Here is a 21517-nt window from a genome sequence, read left to right on the forward strand (position 1 = left end):
AAAATGACCTTGTGTTCTGCAGAGGAAACTTCCTAGGGAGCACCTTAACTTTCTTCTGGGAAGAGGCTTCTCCACACATTAAGCAAGGTTGTTGTAATGTCCTTCCACAGGAGTGCATGGAAGCTTTACTTCAGTTGGTGGCAAGGCCCAAGATAAACATATTCATTCAGTGCCTTAGTAGGGCTTCCTCATGTCTTAGTAAACAGGGATATAATACATAACAGTTCATGTATTTCCATTGGAAAGTCATTCTTCTACATAGTTAGGAAAGGTCCCTGAGGTCCCTTCAGTGGTCTTTCTTCATCCAGATAAATAAGCATTCAATGTTCTTTCATTTGTCTTATAGTTCAGTCCTTACATTGCGTAGTGTTGAGTTCCAAGGGCATTGATTTGAAACAGGAAGTTCGAGTTTTCTGAGGAATATGGACTGGTCTTTTAAGCAGGAGGATGTTGTTATTCAAAGTCACACATAAAGAGGGCTTGCGCCGGGTGTGGTGGCGCACGCCTTTAATCTCAGCACTTGGGAGGCATAAGCAGGTGNATTTCTGAGTTCGAGGCCAGNCNGGTCTACAGAGTGAGTTCNNGGACAGCCAGGGCTACACAGAGAAACCCTGTCTCAAAAAAACCAAAAAAAAAAAAAAAAAAAAAAAGAGGGCTTGCTCCTTGTGAAGAAGTTCCTGATGTGAACCCTCGATCCAGTGGATGATTTTATCTGGACTGTCAGTTACTCTCAGCTGCTCGCTTTCCTAAGGCAGGTTTTATGTCTGACTGGATGGCTAATTTTGCATGGTGTTGTATTAGAAATGAGATGCTTATACTTTAAACTCCTGATGGATACTAATGGCATGCACAATTCCCATAACTCCTCCAATACCACTTAATAGTCAGCACCATGTTTAATGGCTCAAGTGAGCTCGAAGCCTCAGATACAGGACTAAGTGGGAATTAGGTTTTCTGCAGTCAAAAGAAGGGGTAGATTTCAGATGACTGTGGAGTAATTCATTATTTGTATCAGACAGGCTATGAGAGTGTGATAAATTTGGTAAAAGCAAAAAGATTTATATGATCCTGAAGAGAAACTGCAGTGTTATTTGGGATGATGATAATGTAGCCAACAGAAACTGTAAGTCACTGACTTAGCTCTTGATCTAATTAATTTTTGAGTTGCCCACTGTTTATCCTTCTTTCTGAAATACAGCTATCTAGCTTCCCTGTTAGCAACGTGCCTGCCTGACAGATTTAAATTTGCTACCCCCTCACTTTTCTGGGTGGGAAACAAGGAGAAGCATTTGTCTTGCTTCTTTCTAGTTTTGTGTGTAAATCTCCCGAGGTGGAGATGGCAGAGGAAGATGCTAGGAAGGGATGATCACATTTCACTCATTTTACTGACTTTATTTCTCTAAGGGTTATCAGCATGCTGCAAAGTGCCTTTTCCAACGAACTCTTTTCCAAGTTGGAATTACACAGCTTTATGAATTGCTTATTGTAAAGTTTCAACTTGGCAGGGTTTTAGACCTATCTAACTATCATCCTCCGATTTTGAAGATCCAGGAAGCACTCACTCATTTGTGTATTCATTCATCCATTCTGAGTAGATGCACACTACTTTGGCTAGGCAGTCTTCTTGACACTAGAAATGCTGACTTGCAAATGACAAGGTCTCTCTTTCAAGGTATCCTATGGGAGGACAGAGTCAATGAGCAGAGGACCCATGGACCCATTTTGGAGTTACCTGGTTCGATCAGGGCAAGACAAGCTAAGTGCTAGAGAGTGACCAGGTGGTTCTGAGGTGTTTCATAGACTATCATGGAAGGTCTATCAGTAAAGGGTACAATGGATCAGACACAGGGCAGAGTCCTGAGGTGAAGGCTCCACTCCATAGAGACCCTGCAGAAGATAAGAGCAATGGCAGTCATTGGCAGCTTGAGGAGGAGCATGCTAGGCCAAGGTCACTGAGATGCCCAAGTTCTTCCTTCCTCTGCTGGGAAGTTTGGAAAGGCAAGCCCAGCTATGATCATGATCTTAGAGACAGTAGTGGGCTGTATAATGTTATCAGTCAAAAGGTTGAAGAGGGACTCACATGGGTCATTCTAGCACACAGTCCCAGAGATCACTAAGGAAGCAAAAAAAAAAAAAAAAAGACATAAACATAATACATGAAAGGTATATAAGTCCACCCTGAAAAACTGGCACAGAAAAGAGCTGTTTCTCACTGCAGACATGCTTGTCTCCTGAGGAGGCTTATCTGCAAATTGTCTCAATCTAGTGACCATCTCAGTGAGCCTGCAAAATGCGTCCTCATCTCAGTAACGAGATCTCTCTTTTCCCTTCCTTCTAGATAAGTCAGTAAAGACAGGACTGGTAATTTATTTGTATAAATTGTACTTTTATATTGTTATTGTACAAGGAGATACCAACTTGGCTTGTGATGTGAGCATGCACCAGGAGAGGCAATCCACACCCTCCCCATTCAGAGCTTTAGATACTTCATGAGTTGCCCAAGCATGATCTCACTGTATACTTTGGTATTTTTCTCTGAAAAAAAAAATGTACAGGTTCTGTTTGTCTAACTTTTGGGGGAAGCAATAGCTTGGCTACAGTTTCTGCAGTGAAATCTCTTTATTGAATATCTGAATCTGCAATGCAGAAGACTGGCCAGATCATTGAGTTCAAAGCCCGGTACTAACAAGGTGTCGTACCATGGCTATACTTGTAAATCTGGCTGATGTCTCTTATGAAGAGTTTGCAAGCTTAAAAACATATCGTGTGCCTTTAAAATCCCCTATGTTGCTATACTTATATCCAATTTGCTGATTCTGCCTGCTGCTGTACATATTCTCTATGGATTCTTGATTTTTGGGAGACATTGGTTGCTAAGGAGGCAGCATCTCATCCTTCTCCCTGGCCTATAGAGAAGACCCTAGTGGGGACTGGGCATACAACATTGGAGCATTAGTGTGACACACATGTCCTGTGGGTCACCCTGTTCTAGTTGGTGGTGGCAGACGTCAAATATTTGCTTCTTCCACTGTTTTCAAGGCACAAAGAGCAGCTGCCATTATCAGAAAGAAATTGGAGAGAATGAGAAGTTGGTATTGTTTGGTTGTTCCATCATGCATTCACTTGTGTGCTCTATAAATATTGATTAAGGCCTACCCTGCTCAGTGGAGAAGGTTCAAGAGTATATTGAATATAAGGAAGAAAGCATCGGCACTGAAAATTCCTCTGACTATGACAGAGGTGAATACTTGAAAATACAGGCTAAGGTAAATGGGTTGACAACGTTTTAAATTTATTAGTGAGACAGCCTTGTAGAAAATTATGGTCCTATCTCTTCCCCTAAATACAGTGATCTCCATTTCTCCTTAGCCTGTCTTGTATCCACCAATGTCAAACATAACTTTTCTACCGTTATCTCCACAGTACATAAATAACTTTATATTTCATGTCCTCTAGTGAAAATTATTTTGTATATATTTTCCCATTTCTCACAATCTGCATATTTATCACTTTTAATGACTATAGTAAATTCTTAGAAGCTGATGCTTTCATAACTTATGCTTTTTTTTCTCTTTTGTTGTAAGTTTGGCTTGTTTCTAGCCTTTCCATAATGTCAAGTCTAGGAACCCTTTAAGAGAAAGTATATAATATATTGTTGTATTGTAAAGCCACTCTAACAAATTGTTTTACCCAAGAAGGCTCATTTAATACACACAAATGGTTGGATTCCCATGAAGAAAACATGGCCTAGGAAACTTATGTCTCCTTAATTATGTTTTGAGTTTCCATTTATGATGGAAATATAATTAGTGGGAAAAGCCCTGATATATTCATGTTCCTAACAAGGCTTTGCACAGAGTCTTCTGAACTGCATATTCCTGGAGATGTACCATCATGGGCTGTATAGCTTGGGTAAAAGGCTGTAGTATATCAGCTCCTAATAGCAAGAGTCTCTCTGGTTTTGTACTTAAAACCAAATCTTCAGTTCTTCTATACTTCCCTTCTGAGAACCTTCTAGAGAAATACACCACCCTCTGCTCTCAAGCAAGGGGTACTCAGCCCCATGATAACCTGGAGGTCCTGGCATAACCTGGGAAATGACTCCTTAGTAGCAGCCCCGAGTAAAGAATGTGGAAAACATGAGTAGGTAGGACCCTCACCTGGATCTGAAATGTACGACTCCCTCCGTCTCACCCCACTGAGAGTTCTCTGGGCCTCCAGCACTGTGATGCCAACCTTGGTCATCAACCTGACACATCTGGAAAGAGAGAACCTCAGTAGAGAAATTGCATCCATTGGATTGGCCTATGGATATGCCAGTGGGGACATTTTCTTGATTCATGATTGATGTGGGTTGCTATGAGTTGTACTATCTCTGGGCAGGTGGGCCTGGGCTATATAAGAAAGGATCCCTGCTGGGATGAAGCACTTGTGCACATGCTTACATTCTCTTTACATCAGTTCTTTGACCTGTACCATTGGGATAAAAACCACGTCCTTCTAAGTTTGTGCAGGAGTCATTGGTCAAGGTAGATATTCAAAATGGTGTCTTCTTAGTCCCATCCCCCAACCTCATGGTAAAGGAGGTAAGAAAGGTATGATGTACACAGAAAGTGTGCCCAGTACTGTCACGGAGGAGATCTCTGTCATAGTACCGTATATCACTTAAAGCATGCCACACCTTTAAAAAAAATTAGTTATTTTCTTTATTTACATTTCAAATGTTATCCCCCTTTCTGGTTTCCTTTCCACTAACCCCCCTATCCACTACCTCCTTCCCTGCTTACCAACCCACCCACTCCCACTTCCTGGCTCTGGCATTCCCCTACAATGGGGCATTGAGCCTTCACAGGACCAAGGGTCTCTCCTTCCACTGATGACCAACTAGGCCATCCTCTGCTACATATGCAGCTGGGACCCTCCATGTGTATTCTTTGGTTGGTGGTTTAAACCCTGGGAGCTCTGAGGGTACTGGTTGGTTCATATTGTTGTCCTCCTATGGGGCTGCAAACCCCCTCAACATCTTGTGTCCTTTCTCTAGGTCCTCCATTGGAGACCCTGTGCCTGAGCACAGGACCAATGGTTGGTTGCCAGCATCCACCTCTGTATTTGTCTGGCACTGGCAAAGCCTCTCAGGAGAGAGAGCTATATCAGGCTCCTGTCAGCAAGCTCTTGTTGGCATCCACAATAGTGTCTGGGTTTGGTGATTGTATATGGGATGGATCCCCAGGTAGGGCAATCTCTGGATAGTCATTCATTCAGTCTCTGGTCCACCTTTTGTCTCTGTATCTTCTACCATGGGTATTTTGTTCCCCCTTCTAAGAAGGACCGAAGTATCCACACTTTGGTCTTCCTTCTTCTTGAGCTTCATGTGGTCTATGAATTTGGGTATCTTGGACATTCTCAACTTTTGGGCTAATATCCACTTATCAGTGAGTATATAACATGTGTGTTCTTTTGTGACCTCACTCAGGGTGATATTTTCTAGTTCCCTCCATTTGCCTAAGAATTTCACAAATTCATTGTTTTTAATAGCTGAATACTACTCCACTGTGTAAATGTACCACATTTTCTGTATTCATTCCTATGTTGAGGGACATCTGGGTTCTTTCCAGCTTCTGGCTATTATAAATAAGGCTGCTATGAACATAGTGGAGCATGTGTCCTTATTATCTTAACCTCTTTAAACTAGCAGCTATGTACAACTATGCAAACAACATGGCAGTCCCTCTATTAGCAACTACGCTTTTTGTTCTTACAGGATTTACGAGCGTGTGATAGACACTCCGGAGACCAACCTTCCTCCTGGAAGCAATCTATGGCTTGGGCAACGTAACCAAAAGCATGGCTTTTTCAAAGTAAGCACTAATTTTCATATATATTGAGACATGCTCTTCTCTCTCTCTTTCTCCCTCCCTCCCTTCCTCCCCCCTCCCTCCCCCTCTCTCTCCCCTTCCCTCCTTCCTTTCTTTTTACAGTTTTTGATTAGAATATAATTAAATCATCCCCCCCCTTTTCCTTTCTCTTCAGCTTCTCCCACATCCTCCTTGCCATTCCCTCTCAAAATCAGGGTGTCTTTTTTTTTGATTACTATGGAAGTTTGAATGAGAATGGCCCATAGTCTTGTATATTTAAAAGCTTAGTCCTTAGTTGATGGAACTCTTTGGGAAATATTAAGAGGCACGGGCTTGTTAGAGGAGGTGTGTCACTGGAGGTTGGGCTTTGGAGTTTCAGAAGCCCATGCCATTCCTAGTTCTTTCTCTGTGCCTTGTGTTTCTTGTTTCAACATCTAAGTTTTCAGCTATTGCTCAGTATCATGCCTGCCTGCCTGCTGCCATGCCCCGCCATGATGGTCATGGCCTCTACTACGCTCTAGAAGCATGAGCCCTAAATTAAATTCTCTTTTTTATATGTTTCCTTGGTCATTGTGTCTCTTTACATCAATAGAAAAGTAATTAAGAAAATTAATATTTTTATAAATATGTGCATAAATTATAAATATTGCATACTGAGTCTATTTGGTGTTACTTGTATACTTGTATACTTGTTTGTATACAATTTCAGGACTAACTCCTTGGTATTGAATAACCAATTAGGGAGAGTTCATTCCTTGGAAAGAGTAATTCTCTCTCTGCTAGCAGTTGTTAGTTGCCTATCGTCCTTTGTCAGGGATAAGGTCTCATGAGATTTCCCCCTTCCACCTTAGCATGTCTATTAGTGTTGTCATTGTTTGGAACTTGTTAGGCAGCTGTATTGAGGTATTCCATGTCTAGAAGACACAAACTTATAGTGACTTCCCAAACTTTGGCTCTTACATTTATTGTACACCTCTTCTGTGATGTTCTCTATGCTTTAGGCACAGAAGATATTGCTGATTGTATGCATAAAATTATATTAGTGGAAGGGCATAGCAATGGATGCTGAATACTTACTGAATATACATGGTTTTAGTTCACTTAATAGCATAAGTACTCTATAAAATAAATATTTTGTACCTGAGTTGTTTACTTTAGGACATTACTACATTGCATTCTCCCGAGATAAACTACTCAGTTTTCTGTCCTGCTAGGCTTGAGTGATCAAGACCATAAATGACCCATTGGATGTATCTCATTAAACTCTTAATTCTGAAAGATTTAAATAACTGTAGTGGTTTGAAGGAGAATATCCTTCGTGCGTTCAGATGTTTGAATACTTGGTTCCCAGTTTGTAGAACCATTTGGGAAGGATTAGGAGGCGTAGCTTTACTGGAAGAGCTGTTACTGGGGGCTGGCTTTTAGGTTGCCAAAGACTCTGGTCAGCACCATTTGGGGCTCTCTTGAGCTTTCTGTTAGTGGATCTTAGCTATTGATCTAGCTGGCTTCCACAGTGCCTTTTCACACAGTCATAGACTCTAGTCCTCTAGAGCTTTAAACCCAATTAAACTCTTTCTTTTAAGATGCCTTCATCCTGGTGTTTTATCACATTGATCAAAAAGATTGAGTCCATCATCAGCATACATGATAATTGAATTTGGGACAAATTCTTATTCATACATAAGAAGTAAAATCTCACTTTCTTTGGGTTTGGTTTCCTTGGCTATGAAGACGATACAGGAACTGCATTGTTTTTCTTAGTGGAAACATGAAGATACTGTGATAAAATGAGCTGAAAACCTAACACCATTAAATTTTAAAATACTCTTGTTCTATAAAGTATGGTAGGCTTTGCCTCTGGCAATATGGAAGACTGATATTTTAAAAATTCTCCTGGTTTGAAATACCTATAAATACTGGATAAAATATGGGTGCAATCCTTTTAAATTCATCATTGTACTTACAAGAAAGGAAATCCTTAGGGACTAAATATATGGAGGAGAGAAAAAAACTAGAAGAATATATTCCAACTAGAAATGCAGAGCCTTGATCTTTTCCTTTGAAAATTAAGATATAATTTACACACAGTAAAAGGTGTTAGCATTTCTTTTAGGATCCACCTAAAAGTTACCTAGCAACAGCCAGGTAAGGACATGGCTTGCTATAAAAGGATTGTTTGCCCCCCCTCCCCTCCCTCTTTCCCTCTCTGTCCCCTTATCCAATCTCTTTCTCTCTCCACATGTTTCTGGCCAGTCTCTTCCCTTCTTTCTTTCTCCTCTCTTTTTCTGGCCTTCTCTGTCTCCCTTCTTTTTCTGCCTCTACTCTATTCTCCAGACCCTTATTCCCATGTCCCAGATTAACTTCATTTTATACGAGGCCTGTCCTATGGCTGATAGTTGAGAGGGGGTACCTCAGTATGCACAAGCTAAGGACCCCTCTCACGCTGCATCATGCCACCGCATTACAAAACATATCAAAAGGTGTCCCTCTAAATGTACAACTTCATTATTTTGAGAAATTTTAGTTCAGCCCTGCAGCTGCTATGAAGATAATGAATTACTCCAACATCCCCAGGTTATTCCTTTATCCTTCTTTCTCCTGATCCCAATTCTCTCATCTGTTCTGGATTTTGCTTTCCCAGAATCTTCTAATCATGAAACCATTTGTGCATATGGGCTTTTGTATAACTGTGTACATTGAGATTCACTCAAATTCTTGTATTTGTGGGTGATTCTCTCTTTTCCATTGCTGAGTAATGTTCCAGTTGTTCAGCATGAATAAACTACAGTGTATAAGTTTACTTTTTGCTGTGGAGACAAATATCATGATGGGGCAACTTAGGGGAAGGAAGGAATTGTTTGGCGTACAGTCTATGCATCATTGAAGGAAGTCAGGGCAGAAACTCAAGCAGGAACTTGGATCATAAAGTACAGGAGTGCTGTTTCCTGGTTGTCTCTCAGGAGTGCTGTTTCCTGGTTGGCTCCCAGGAGTGCTGTTTCCTGGTTGGCTCTCAGGCATATACTTAGGTAGCTTTATTCTTTATTATATAGGCCGTGACTACCTGTAAGGGAATGAATGGTGTGACTCATCATGGTCTGGGACCCTCTTCTCAGATTCAGTGTCAGTTAACAGTCAAGACAGTCTCCCAAACACATGCCCACAGGCCAGTCTCATTTGAATAAACCCTCCGTTGAGGCTCCCAAATCACATGACTGTGGAACGTGTCAAGTTGACAGTAAAAGCTAGGAAGCACATACATGATCGTGAAGCTGTTTTCTACTGGTGAACATTTTAGTTTTTAGCACTTATAAATAAAGTCACTAGAAACATTTGTAGATAGATTTCTGTGAGTAAAAGGTTTTGTTCACTTACGCAACTATGTAGGCACGAGATCACCAAGTCAGAAATTAATGTTCAAGTTCATAGGAAACTGCCAAATTATTTTTACAAACTGTGTGAGCCATTTTGCACCCCTATTACCAATGTGTGAAAACTCTAGTTGGAACTTTGAATTCCAGCAGTCTGTGAAGTCTGAGGAGCCTCTTAGATCTCATGCATGTTGGGGAGTAGAGGATAGAAACATCTAAACTAAAGTGTCAGTGGAGGGGAGGGAGAGGGAGTCCATCACTCAGCAAAGCCAGATAGTAAGCAAACCAGCCTGTTTCCCACTCCACTCAGATTAGGAAAAAAAGAGTGGTTTTGAGAACTTAACCTCAGCCCTGTCATCATATGGATGTCACTGTAGGTTTAACACAATAAATGCTTCAGGCACTCCTTGGTGGTACCTTGTGGTAAGGCAGTAATGCAAATTAACTTTGGGAGTAGTCACTCTCAGTCAGCCCTCTTGTGGGACCTCGCTGATTGATGGTTGAAAGGAGGAGTGTATGAATCAGCATGGGAGACAAAGGGAAAGAAATGAATTAGTCCTTTAAGGATTGCAGAAATGAAATTAGCAAATAATTTCATATTTGAGATGTTCAAAGAAACACAATATTAAAGAATATGTGCTAACCAAAGATTATGAATTTGACTGGCAGTGATTGAACTAGAAACACTTCTAGAGATGAAAACTCTGGTCACCAGGTGAGCTAAGACTTCAATAAGTCTGCTAAGCGTTAGCTGAGACACGGGAGTGGTGAGCAGCCATAAAAGGGTACTTACTGCTAAGGTCATTAACTCAATAGTTCTACAGAAGTAAGGAAGGAAAGAAGAGGCTAAAATGCAGAAAAGATAGATAAATATGAAATTTATACACCTGTTTAGTGTGTGTGTATACCTACTATATATTCAAATAGATATCCAATCCATATATTTATATATAGGCATGTTACATATTTATTTGCATATCTATGTGAAAAATTTAGGAATAAAGAATATTTAATTAATTTCCAAATTAAATATAGAGAATTTAAGAGAGAAAAATGTTACAGGAGCTGTTAGAAATGTAATTGTTAGGGACTTTCTGAATTGTTAAAACATGTTGCTTATCATTACAGGAGGTAGCATGAACATACTCTATGCTCCCTGCAGCACCCCGAGTCACTTAGAGATTTAAAGAATAATTTTACTTAGCACCCAGGACCAGTACTCTTTCTGTTTTTGATTCCCTATGCTTGTGCCTGCTGGGCTCCCTGGAGAGCCTGTGGCCAGCTGGTCCCTTAGCAAGTGGCAAGGTGAACCAAGATGCTACCCCATCCTTGATTTGGCATCTCACTCTCTAATGGCACAGTTTGGACATCTTCACATGGTAGCCTTAGGATTCTGAGCACCAGGAGCAACCAAGCCCTAGAATTTGTGCTTTAAAAGGCTCTTTTAACTGATCACATGACTCATTGTCCAAAGCAAGGTATGTGGTGATGTCTGTAGTGCCAGGGTAAAGAAATAGAGTGCCCCTTTCAAAGGGCTGCTTTGCAGCACTACATTGCAAACCTTGAATAAAAAGAGGAAAGGACTCTTTGGAAGATTTTAATGGTATATTACATGAAGAAGATATTAAAAGTATTCAATGGGAAAAGAAAAAAATTAAAGCAAAATAACAGTTTGGATCAAATAGTTTTTAAATACTAAAGCAGAAGTCAAAAGATAGGAGGGAAATATTTTATAATTTTTCAGGAGAGAAATAACTCTTCAAGGTAACTGTGCAGACCCAGATTAATCTGTAGGTAAGGAGGCTGGTAAGATAAAACCTCTGCAGACAGTCAAAACTCTTAGTTTATGACCACCGGGTTTTCATTAAAAAGTTTCTAAAGAAAGCACATATTATTAAATAGGAGAAGAATTGGTAAAGAGAGGCTGGAGGGATGGCTCCACAGTTAAGGGTGTTTGTTGTTCTTTGACAGGACTCAGGTTTGGTTTGAAGTGCTCATGATGGGAGGTTCACACCATCTGTAATTCCATGTCCAGGTGATTTGACATCTTCTTCTGGAATATGTAGGCACCTCCCTTCATGTATACATACCCACACATAAACACATACCTCCATGCAATATAAAACAGTCTTTAAAAAGGGATTGGTTAAAAAATAATGAAAGCATTTGCAAACATGGATAATTATTATTTTATTAATAATAATGTTAATGAATTTTAGGAAAATAAAATTATATCAGCATTACAGTACAGGATGATTTGACCTGAAGTACCAAAATAATGGAGGAATTCAATAACTTTAGATTTTAAGTTTATATGTGAATAATGTAAAACAACACCTACGTAATAAAAATCATGTTACAGGTCAAATTTAAATGTAAGAGAAAGAGGGGATCAAAACAAGGAAACAAACAAATTGAGAAAACAACTCCTCCATCAGTCTGGGCCTGACAGCATGCCCTAGCAGCCGCAGCTCCTTGGGAGGCTGAGGCAGGAGAATCACTGAAGCCGTGAGTTTGAGGACGGTCTGAGTGGCAGAGATGGAGCCCACTCTCCCAACTTCCACTGGCCAAAAATAAGGCAGGAGGAGAGACACGTTTGATGTGAGACAGCGGATAAAACTCCAGCTCACAGTAGTCACGATTTAAAGTAATTGGCAGTCATCAGCATCCGGTGAGCAACCATTGGTGAGCTTACCGTGCCCGTGCAGAGCCCCCAATCCAGGAGAACAGTGAAAGCTGCCTGAAAGCATTGGGTCTCAAACAAAACCAAAAAAGACACAAATGTAGGGGACCTGTAGGGAGAAGAGGGGGTGATGAGGAGAGTGAGGTGAGGGCGGGAGGGAGGCAAGGGAGAGAGGGTAATCAGAGTGCATTGTTAACATGTATGAAAATATCAAATGAAAAATTTAATTGAGTTTTAAAAAATATGGAACAAGTGCTTATGTGCAGGGTTAGAATCGTGGGTTCAAATGGACTCCTCAGATTCAGTTCGGGCCCTGTCCTGCTTAAAAGCAACAGCAACAAAAAACTACTTTTAAATGCTAATAGGAAAGTAGAGTTTTACAAAGGAAAATGGGTCCAAAGTCGCCTGAGAAGGAGAGAGAGACACTACTGACATCGATTTCTAAGCCCGGGGTCACCACACAACCATGGGTAACCCTACAAATGCACAGGCTTAATGAGGGAGTCTCAAAATGTGTGGTGGAAGCAGGGCCATAGGGAAGGGAAGGATGGCCCCAGAGGGATGGAGCATTTCATCATCTGAGGTTCCTGGGAACAGCTAACTTTGACTCTTATTCACACCTTGAGTGAAACCAGTTTCAATTCAAAAGTCAATTCAATTCAAACCATGAGTGAAATTTACCACAGGTGTTGGTTATTCTTGGTTGTCAACTTGACTGCATCTGGAGTGAATTATAATCCAGAAATGGAGGGCACACATGTAAGGAATTTTTTTTTTTTTGCTTGGTATGAAGTGGGGTGATCCACTTCTAGTCTTTATGGTGTGAAGACAGATGAAAAGATACATACCTTTAGTCTGTTCCATACCTTCTGTTGGATGTCTCTATGAGGACATAAACGAAGGAAGGAAGCTTTTGCTCTTTGCCTGCTTGCCTTCACTTTCCTAGCACATCAATTCCTTCACTGGCATTAAGTCTATCTCTCTGGGACTCCAGCATATACTGAAGGTCTGCTGAGATATCTAGCTTTGTGAACTGAGCAACTACTGGGTTTTTGGACTTTCAGTTCACAGCCAGCCATTGCTGGATTCCGATAAATGATTGTGTGTGTGTGTGAGTGTGTGTGTGTACATATTATACATGTATATAATATATACATATATATATAATATTGTGTATTTGTATGTGTATATTTGCATATATGTATTATAATAGATATTCATTCTATAAGTTCTGTTACTTTACAGTATTCTGACTCATATACCATAGAAGAATATCTTTGCAACCTTAATTTTCAAAAGATATTTTAAAGAGAACATAGTAACCATGAAGAAGTAGGTGGCTACAGTGGACTTTATTAAAATAACTATTTTTTTTTCAGTAAAATACATTACTGAGAGTAAAAAAGGCACATTATTCCACAGCTCAAGCTGATACTAACAGTTGCATTCTACAAAGACTTTTGATCCACACCATGTAGTGAAGCTCTTCAAGTCAAGCAAACATCTATCCAATTAAAAAACAGGCAAATATGATGAAATTCACTTCACAGGAGGTAATATCCAGAGACTCATAAAGACAGGAAAGGCATCTGCCTGGCTAGTAATTGGGGTGAGAAAGCCACATGTGGGTGCTACTGAATTCTGATCAGAAAACTAACATTCACAAGACTGACATGAGCAGATGTTTTGCCAGGATGTGGAGCAACTAGAACCTTCTTTCACTGCAGGCATGACTACAAGTTGGTGTAAATGCCATAGAAAGATGTTTGGTTATATATATATATATATATATATATATATATATATATATATATATATGCGTGAATTAATAAAAAAATCGGTTTTAACCAAATAAGAATAATATCCCCCAGTATAAATACATCACACATGCATACATACATTCACACACATGAATATGTACATACACACATATAAAGCTTTTATAAAGATTTATTTATGCTTATTTTTATGAGTGTGTTGCCTGCATGCGTGTAGGCGCATCATACAGGTTCTGGAAATAGTCCTCTGAAAGAGCAGCACGTGCTCCTCTGAGCCATCCTTCTAGTCCTACAAATAGTTTTTGCTAGAAATATCAATAACAGAAAAACAAAACAAAAATCCTTTGAAAGTATGGGATTTGTGAATTGCAGCATTATTAAGAAGCATATTCTACGCAGTTACTAACATGAGCAAATTGCACTGTGTCCCTGTGGTTGCGCACAGTGAGTCCAACAAGAGACTGAGCAGAGTGTTCACTGTTCTATTACAATGATGCACAGGAAAGATGAATCTGATGTGGTCCAGGCTTTTTTGGGGAAGGAAGGAATGAGGACTAGATAAGAGAGAAATGGCCTGTATTGTCCAACCCTTGTTCACCAATAGTATTTTTATGATTTGTATATTTTTTGTATGTTCAATATTCTTTGATGAAGATATTCATTAAATACATATACTGACATGCACAATAGGTAACTTAAGGAAAATAAATAGATTGATTTTTAAATCATATTTCAATTAGTAATTTATAGATCAAATAGGCAAAAAGTTAGTAAGCATATGAGCTTAACACACGTCACATATCTGTGTTATGCTGTTTATAAATCCAGTAACCAACACGTAACACAACTTGAACATAATATCTCCATTAAAAACTGATACATGGGAACATTGACTTCACACACAAAAAAAGTAGACAAGTCTTCACATAGCTCATGAGGGATGATTCATGGATTATGTTCTAAGATGACAATGGGATCGCGTTACCTCAGTCATGAGTCTGGGGGAAGTAAGTAACCGCTCACTTTTATCCATGTAAGGATGTAGACATTTTCTTAAAAGTCATAGTCTGGTTTAAGGAAAGAATAAGAATGTACAAGAATAAAAGAAGAAATGAGAGAAAGGTTTATTCTCAGATGGAAACACTTTTAATGAGCTAACTATCCAGAGTAGGAAGTTGGAAAAAATTCTAAGCTTGGTCCAAAGATAGTAAAAGGCATGAAATAATAAGCATATAAGAGCAGAAATTAATACAATGATCAGACAAGGTAAAAATCCACCAAACCTGGTCTTTTACAAAGATAAATATAGAAATTTGGATAAGAAAAAAAATGAGGGCACTGGGAAGTCTCTGAGATTTAGAGCATCCGTTAATTTTACCAGGGACCCAGGATTTGTTTCCCAGCACACACGTGGTGGCTCACAACGATCAGTGACTTCAGTTCCCAGGATCTGATGCCCTTTTTCTGGACTCTAGAGACACTGCAAGCATGTGGTACACAGAATGTGGGCAAAACTTATATACATGAATTAAAAATAAATAAACCGTTTAAAAAAGAGAAAGTGAGAGAAAGGTATTAAAAGCAATTATTGTGAAAAGACACCAGAAAGAGATATAAAAATTAAGACAATGGCCATGTATTAATATAATAATAAAGTGAAAATGCAAGAAAAAACATTATCATTAGCAATATAAATCACCCTAATGCACCTAGGTAGTCTTATTATCATTAGAACAAGTGAGTTTATGATTCAATATCTTTGGCCTCGAGTTTTGCTGCCAGCAAATAAAACACAGAGCACCTTTGGAAGCAGTGTCCATGGAACTCAGCTTGAAACCAGGGCTGTCCATGACTGGGAACTCTTGCTTCTCAAAGGATTCACTCAGGGAAATCACACCAGTTGCTGGAGTTTCTGACTCTCCTGCAGTGAAATAGCTGGGATAGCTCACCCACTTTTTGATAGCAGCTCACCCACTTCGATAGCTCCCATTGTCAGAAGTCTGGTCCAGGCTTTTCTATCTGATAGCTGAGTAGAGTTTCTGGAGCTAATGCAGAAACTGGACTCTTTGAGACCCAGGCTTGATCCTTATGTGTTGTTTGTTTTGCAGTAATCCAGCATCCTATGCAGTTACAAGTCCCCTTTGTCGTGAGAGCATGGCAAATCGATGCTATCTAAAACTCTGTACTGCACAGGGTGTGGACACAGTGAGAGGCAAAAATTTGGGTCAGTTTTGTCATTTACTATTTCCACCAACAGCTCCTCAGCTAAGATACCCTAGGGCATTTTGTTGCCACATATTCAGGGAATAATTCAATCCTACATCACCCTTTCTGGAGAACAGTGCACAGGAGAGTGCTTCCTGTCTGACTCATCAGTATATGTGATCTCGATTTTCTCGCTGTGTTAAAACTGCTTAAAAAAAGAATTGCATAAACTGGCTTAGTTTTGAACAGATTATATAAAAATTAAATCTAAAAGTCTCTCTCTCTCTCTCTCTCTCTCTCTCTCTCTCTCTCTCTGTGTGTGTGTGTGTGTGTGTGCACACACACACATACACAAGCACCAGAGAGTGAGAGCCTGAGAGCAAATTGGTTATTTAAACAATGCAAATTTGTTTTTAATGTATTACTGTGTTAATGTAATCTTCCATATTAAACAGACAAAAGGAGAAGTTACAGGGTCATCTCAAGAGGAGAAGCACACTGATAAAATTCAATATTGACTCATGGCAAAAGATCCTTAGTAAATTGTCAATGGGAGGAAACATCACTGAACTAATAGAGTATATAAAATAAACACACATAAAAAAAATCAGGCTTACAGTTTAAACATGGAGAGCTCCTACCAGAGCCAGTCTGACATGGGTGCTTATCATTCCTGTCCCTGTGTTGGGTGTGACTACAGGTCACCAGCAAAACAAGAAGCATTTGAAAGGAAGTATAATTATTCACACATTTTAATCTGTCCTTGTAAAAAAGATGTTCTCAAGTTATTAATACTAACATGAGAGTACAGAAGGGTGATAGGTGTAAGATCAAAGAAATAACCAGTCGTATTGCTGCAACAGAAACTACAAAAACGTGGATAAAGTATAATTTATAATGTCAGAAGATCACCACACCAAATACAATATGAAAGTTAAGCAAATCTAGTATTTTAGTTTTTAAAATCACTCTATAGGACATCCTTTTCATACCAACCTGAAAAGGCCCAAGGATCATCAGAAGAGGGGGTATGCAGATTATAAAGGCCAGAGGAGGTAGATTACTTTAAAGCCATTATGATTTCTGGATGCAACGGAAGCTACACATATGAACTCATGTGGTTGGAACAGCAGGCACAAGACCTATGTGAGCTCCAGCCAGACAAAAATCCAAGCAACCACAGTGGATATGGCCGTGAAGTCCTACCCTTAGTTGACAGTTGGTAATTGCTTGATGCTGAGAGAGGTGGAGTCAATTTTCTTAAAATGTGTGACCCTGGGTGCTGGAGAAATGGCTCAGCAGGTAAGAGCACTGACTGCTCTTCCAAAGATCCTGAGTTCAAATCCCAGCAACCATATGGTGGCTTGCAACCACCTGTAATGAGATCTGATGTCCTCTTCTGGCGCATCTGAAGACATCTACAGTGTACTTATGTATAATAATAAAGAAATCTTTTAAAATGTGTGACCCCTGGTAGATAGACCAACAGTCATACGCACAACACACATAACATCCACACTCACACTAATACCCACACCAACACCCACACCCATATCTACACCAACCCTGTCCACACCCATACCAACACCCACACCTACACACTGGTATGTCACCTACACCCAAGAATTATGTAAACAGCACAAACTGGACTCAATGGGTTTAACAAAAGATAGGGGTCACACAACCGGATGGGCAGGGAAAACAAGAATGGGTTAGATCTCAGAGGAGTTGGGGAAGGGGTGAACAGAATAAAAAGTACTGAATGAAATTCTCAGAGTTAACATCTTTAAAAACATACTGAAGAATATCTGCATAGGAAGAGGTGGTATTATATTATTGGAAAAGAAACTTTAGTATAGTTATAATGTCAAAAACTTCCATAGTGACCTCTAGCTTCAGTGAACTTGCAATAATTTCACAATGAGAAAGAGAGAGAGAGAGAGAGAGAGAGAGAGAGAGAGAGAGAGAGAGAGAGAGAGAGAATGTATAAGTAGATTCTAGAATACTAATGGAAGACCAGAAGCAGAAAATAATGAAGACAGTTTCTGAAAAAAAAAAAAAAAAGGAAGGATTTGTTCTTTCAGGTCCCGAAGCTTATTATAAAGTTATTACAACCCATGGAGCATGCTATTCCTGCAAAGAGCAGCCCATAAACCAAGAAAGTAGAAAGGAGGCTGTAACGGCCATACCATAAGATGCAGCAGGTTGGGAGACTCGATGCATGATTGACGTGTCATTTTTGACCAATGAGAAAAGGAGGGCTTATCAATAGCAAGTTCTGGGGTTCAGTTATTTAAAAATGTATACATATCACACAGATAAACGACCAGCACACAGCTTTCACTAACAGATATTAATGTTCTGTGTTTAGTGTCAGGAAATGCTTCTGGTATACACCTGCATCCTCACACAGAATCAACTGCAATTAGAGTTGAATTCAATTCTTAAGTTCCCAAGGTAGAGAAGTTGTATTTGAAAATACATTTTAATTTTTCTGATTGGAAATAGATTCCCTCTCTCATTCAGTGATCCCAACCACAGTTCCCTGTACTTCCCCTCCTCCCATCTCCCTCTCACCTCCTCTCTTCCCAGATCTACTCCTCCTCCATTTTCTTTCAGAAAAGAACAAGCCTTCAAGAGAAAACCACCCCTGACAGAGTAACTACATGTATTTAGATGTTCTTACGATAAAAGATCATGAGCCCCACAGAAGAGGAGACAGAAAGAGCGCAAGAGACAGAGGGGATGGGAGATACCAAGACAACAAGACCCTCTAGGTCAACATAAGCAAAGCTCAGATGAACTCACAGGGACACAGGCAGCGTGCACGGGGCCTGCACAGGTCTATCCCAGGTCGCTTGCAAATATTATGGCTTCCAGTTAAGTGCTTTAATGGGATTCCTGCGTATGCAGATGGGTAGGTCTCTTTTTCTTGGGCTTTTTTTTTTTTTTTTTTCTGTTTTTTCTGTTTGTTTAGTCCAATTCCAGAGTGTTTATTTTTTGGTACATCTTATTATATTATATTTTGTTATTCTTCCTTAGAAACTCATTTATTTTCTAATGAGAGACAGAAAAGAGTGGATCTGGATGGGAGAGGAGAGAGGAAGGGGCTGGGAAGAGGAGATGAACAGGAAGCCATAGTCAGGATATATTATGTGAGAAAAGGATTGTCGATCAAAGGAAAACAAATTTAAAAGCATGCAAGCTCATTAAGGACAATATTGATCATTTAACTACTGCTGAATAAAATCGAAAACTCCAACAAAGAAGGTCTTCACAATATGCTGGATTGTATTACATTTCTAAATATGGAAGTGATCAGGTTCAAACAGAAAAAAAAAAAAGAGCATCTGTTAAAGACACTCTGTAAAACTATAAGAGTCACAGAACTATCAGGATCAGATTGAAAACAGGAGAGGACAATGTCTCCAGAGTAGAAATGTGAATAGTTGGGAATGTACTAAAAAGGTATATTGGAAATGCAAATTTATGCAGTTAATGTGATAATATTCCTTCACCAATCAGTATCAGGCATGTGAGTGACAGACCCATTGTAGAAACTCTAATTGACAGAGCCAAAAAGAGAGTGATGTACAGCTTTTTGGTAATGTTATATTATACAGGACTTCTGCCCCTTGATATAATTATCAAAGAAACTCTTGGTAATATACCAAGGACAGGTCTATCAATATAATTGTCTGGGTTGTTGTCATGTCAAAAAACTGAAAAACTATCCAACTAATTGCCAATCAAGGGAGAATGTTCAAATGAAGTAAAACAGGACCTGTAAATGAGATGGTAAAGCTAGTGATGTGTTGAATGAAAAAGACAACATATAAGAAAAATATGGTATTAAACCACTTCCATATTTAAAAAGCCAATACAATCTAACATATTGTTTATTGATTCAGTTCCATAAAAAAGACAATTGCACAGAATTATAGGCATCAAATATGGAATAGTTTGCTTCCTCAGACGGAGGGATGGGGGATCTTTTTGATGATCCACACACAGAGACCCACAGACATGTTAACAGCATAAAGGCTGAATTGTGCATACACGTGCTATATTTTGTTTACAACTCTCTCATACATCATAGTCAAAATATGACAACTTTATGGCTAATAATCTATTTGTTTCACTATGTGTGTGTGTGTTTAAATACCAACTTCCTATGCTTCCAAGAATTAACAGATGTATGTGCAGGTGTCTCCATTCCAACCTGACTCATTTAATGCAGTGCTGATTCTTGATCTGTAAACAGTGACTAACTGGTAAGACCAGACGTTTCTTTTGAGTCTTGAGTCTACAACAAAGGGCAGCAACTGCTTCCCACGCCTGAAAACATAAATATCCCCATGACAAGACTTTAAAACTCAGATCCTATATATGCCTAGATATACTTGTTGAGAATCTGAACTGTAGAATTTAAGAATTTCCATACTAAAACTTAATGATTGATTTGGATTTAATAGGTTTGAAGACTCAAACTTTAGGTCATGGGTGTAGAGATCTGTGTGTTGACTAGAGTTTTGCCTTGGTTTGTAGAAACATTCAACAGTCCACAAGATATCAGTAGTTACCGATTCTGATAATTCCTGGGATAGCTTCTTGACATGCAGGTAGGTGAAAGTCAGCAATATAGTGGCATGGGCATCTCCCAACACATGATAAGCCTGGTGCGTGCACTTACATACATTCAGGCAAACACTCATACACATAGCTATTTTAAAAATATTTTAAACAAGCAAACCAAAAATAGGTCCGGCTGGGCACAATGACATGCACCTTTAATTTCAGCACGTTTGAGGCAAAGGCATGTGGATGTCTGAGTCTGATGTCAGGTTGGGCCTACGTAGTGAGATATATTTCTCGAAACAAACAAAGCCAAAACAACAGCAGAACAGTATAAATATTATAAAGCAAGCAGAAATGGCTAGAACTAAATTTAGCGAATCTTTGTAAAGCAAAGCTTTATAGTAACTCTCTGTGACTCAAGACAGAGACAATGTGGCCATGTGGCTCACAGACTCTTACTGAGCTTTGCCTCAGACTTCTGCGGTCTTTGAAGTATCACTTTATTGAAAATCTTGACGTTAACATTCTCTGCTCCCAGTGCAGGAAAGAAGTCCATAGACTATGGAGTGAGTATAGACATTACTCATTAGATATTTTTGTGTCTGTTCTAAATGTCAGGGACTATGCGGGACTGATGCGAGAGGCACTGGACTCGCTCTCAATTATCTCAGAATTCTTCAGCATGAGAAAAGTGTCAGATAATGATTCGAACAGCAAGGCTAATAACCTGCTGCTGTATGGGGCAAGAGAGGAAGGGAAAGGCACATACTAGGCCATTCAATACAAACATGAAACTGAGGAGAGAATTTATTCCAGTAATTCAAAAGCACGTGCATATTTAGGATATTTAGAAAGTCTCCTACATGTACCAGGTTAAATGAATGGTCAGAAATGACCTGAAAATGCCCTCCTGCCTCCCCCCCCCCCCCAGCCTTTATCTCAAGCTTTACCCCAGGAGTAGTGTGAGCCAATCTGTAAGACATGGCTATTCTGGCGTAGTCTCTGCCCCTTCCTCTGCTGTTCAAGATGTTCAAGGAAGAGTTTTTAGCA

At 39.5% G+C, this 21517-nt stretch overlaps 1 protein-coding gene across 1 annotated transcript in view; it reads left to right on the top strand.

The window, feature by feature from the left end:
* Nell1 (neural EGFL like 1) overlaps positions 1-21517 on the top strand; it is an 827697-nt gene that overhangs the window by 175248 nt on the left and 630932 nt on the right. Inside the window, exon 5 of the mRNA XM_021189273.2 lies at positions 5762-5858. Coding sequence (XP_021044932.1) covers positions 5762-5858 — 97 coding nt within the window. The remainder of the gene's footprint in view (positions 1-5761; positions 5859-21517) is intronic.

The sequence above is a fragment of the Mus pahari genome, chromosome 1, assembly GCF_900095145.1.
Source record: "Mus pahari chromosome 1, PAHARI_EIJ_v1.1, whole genome shotgun sequence".
NCBI classification, from domain to species: domain Eukaryota; kingdom Metazoa; phylum Chordata; class Mammalia; order Rodentia; family Muridae; genus Mus; species Mus pahari.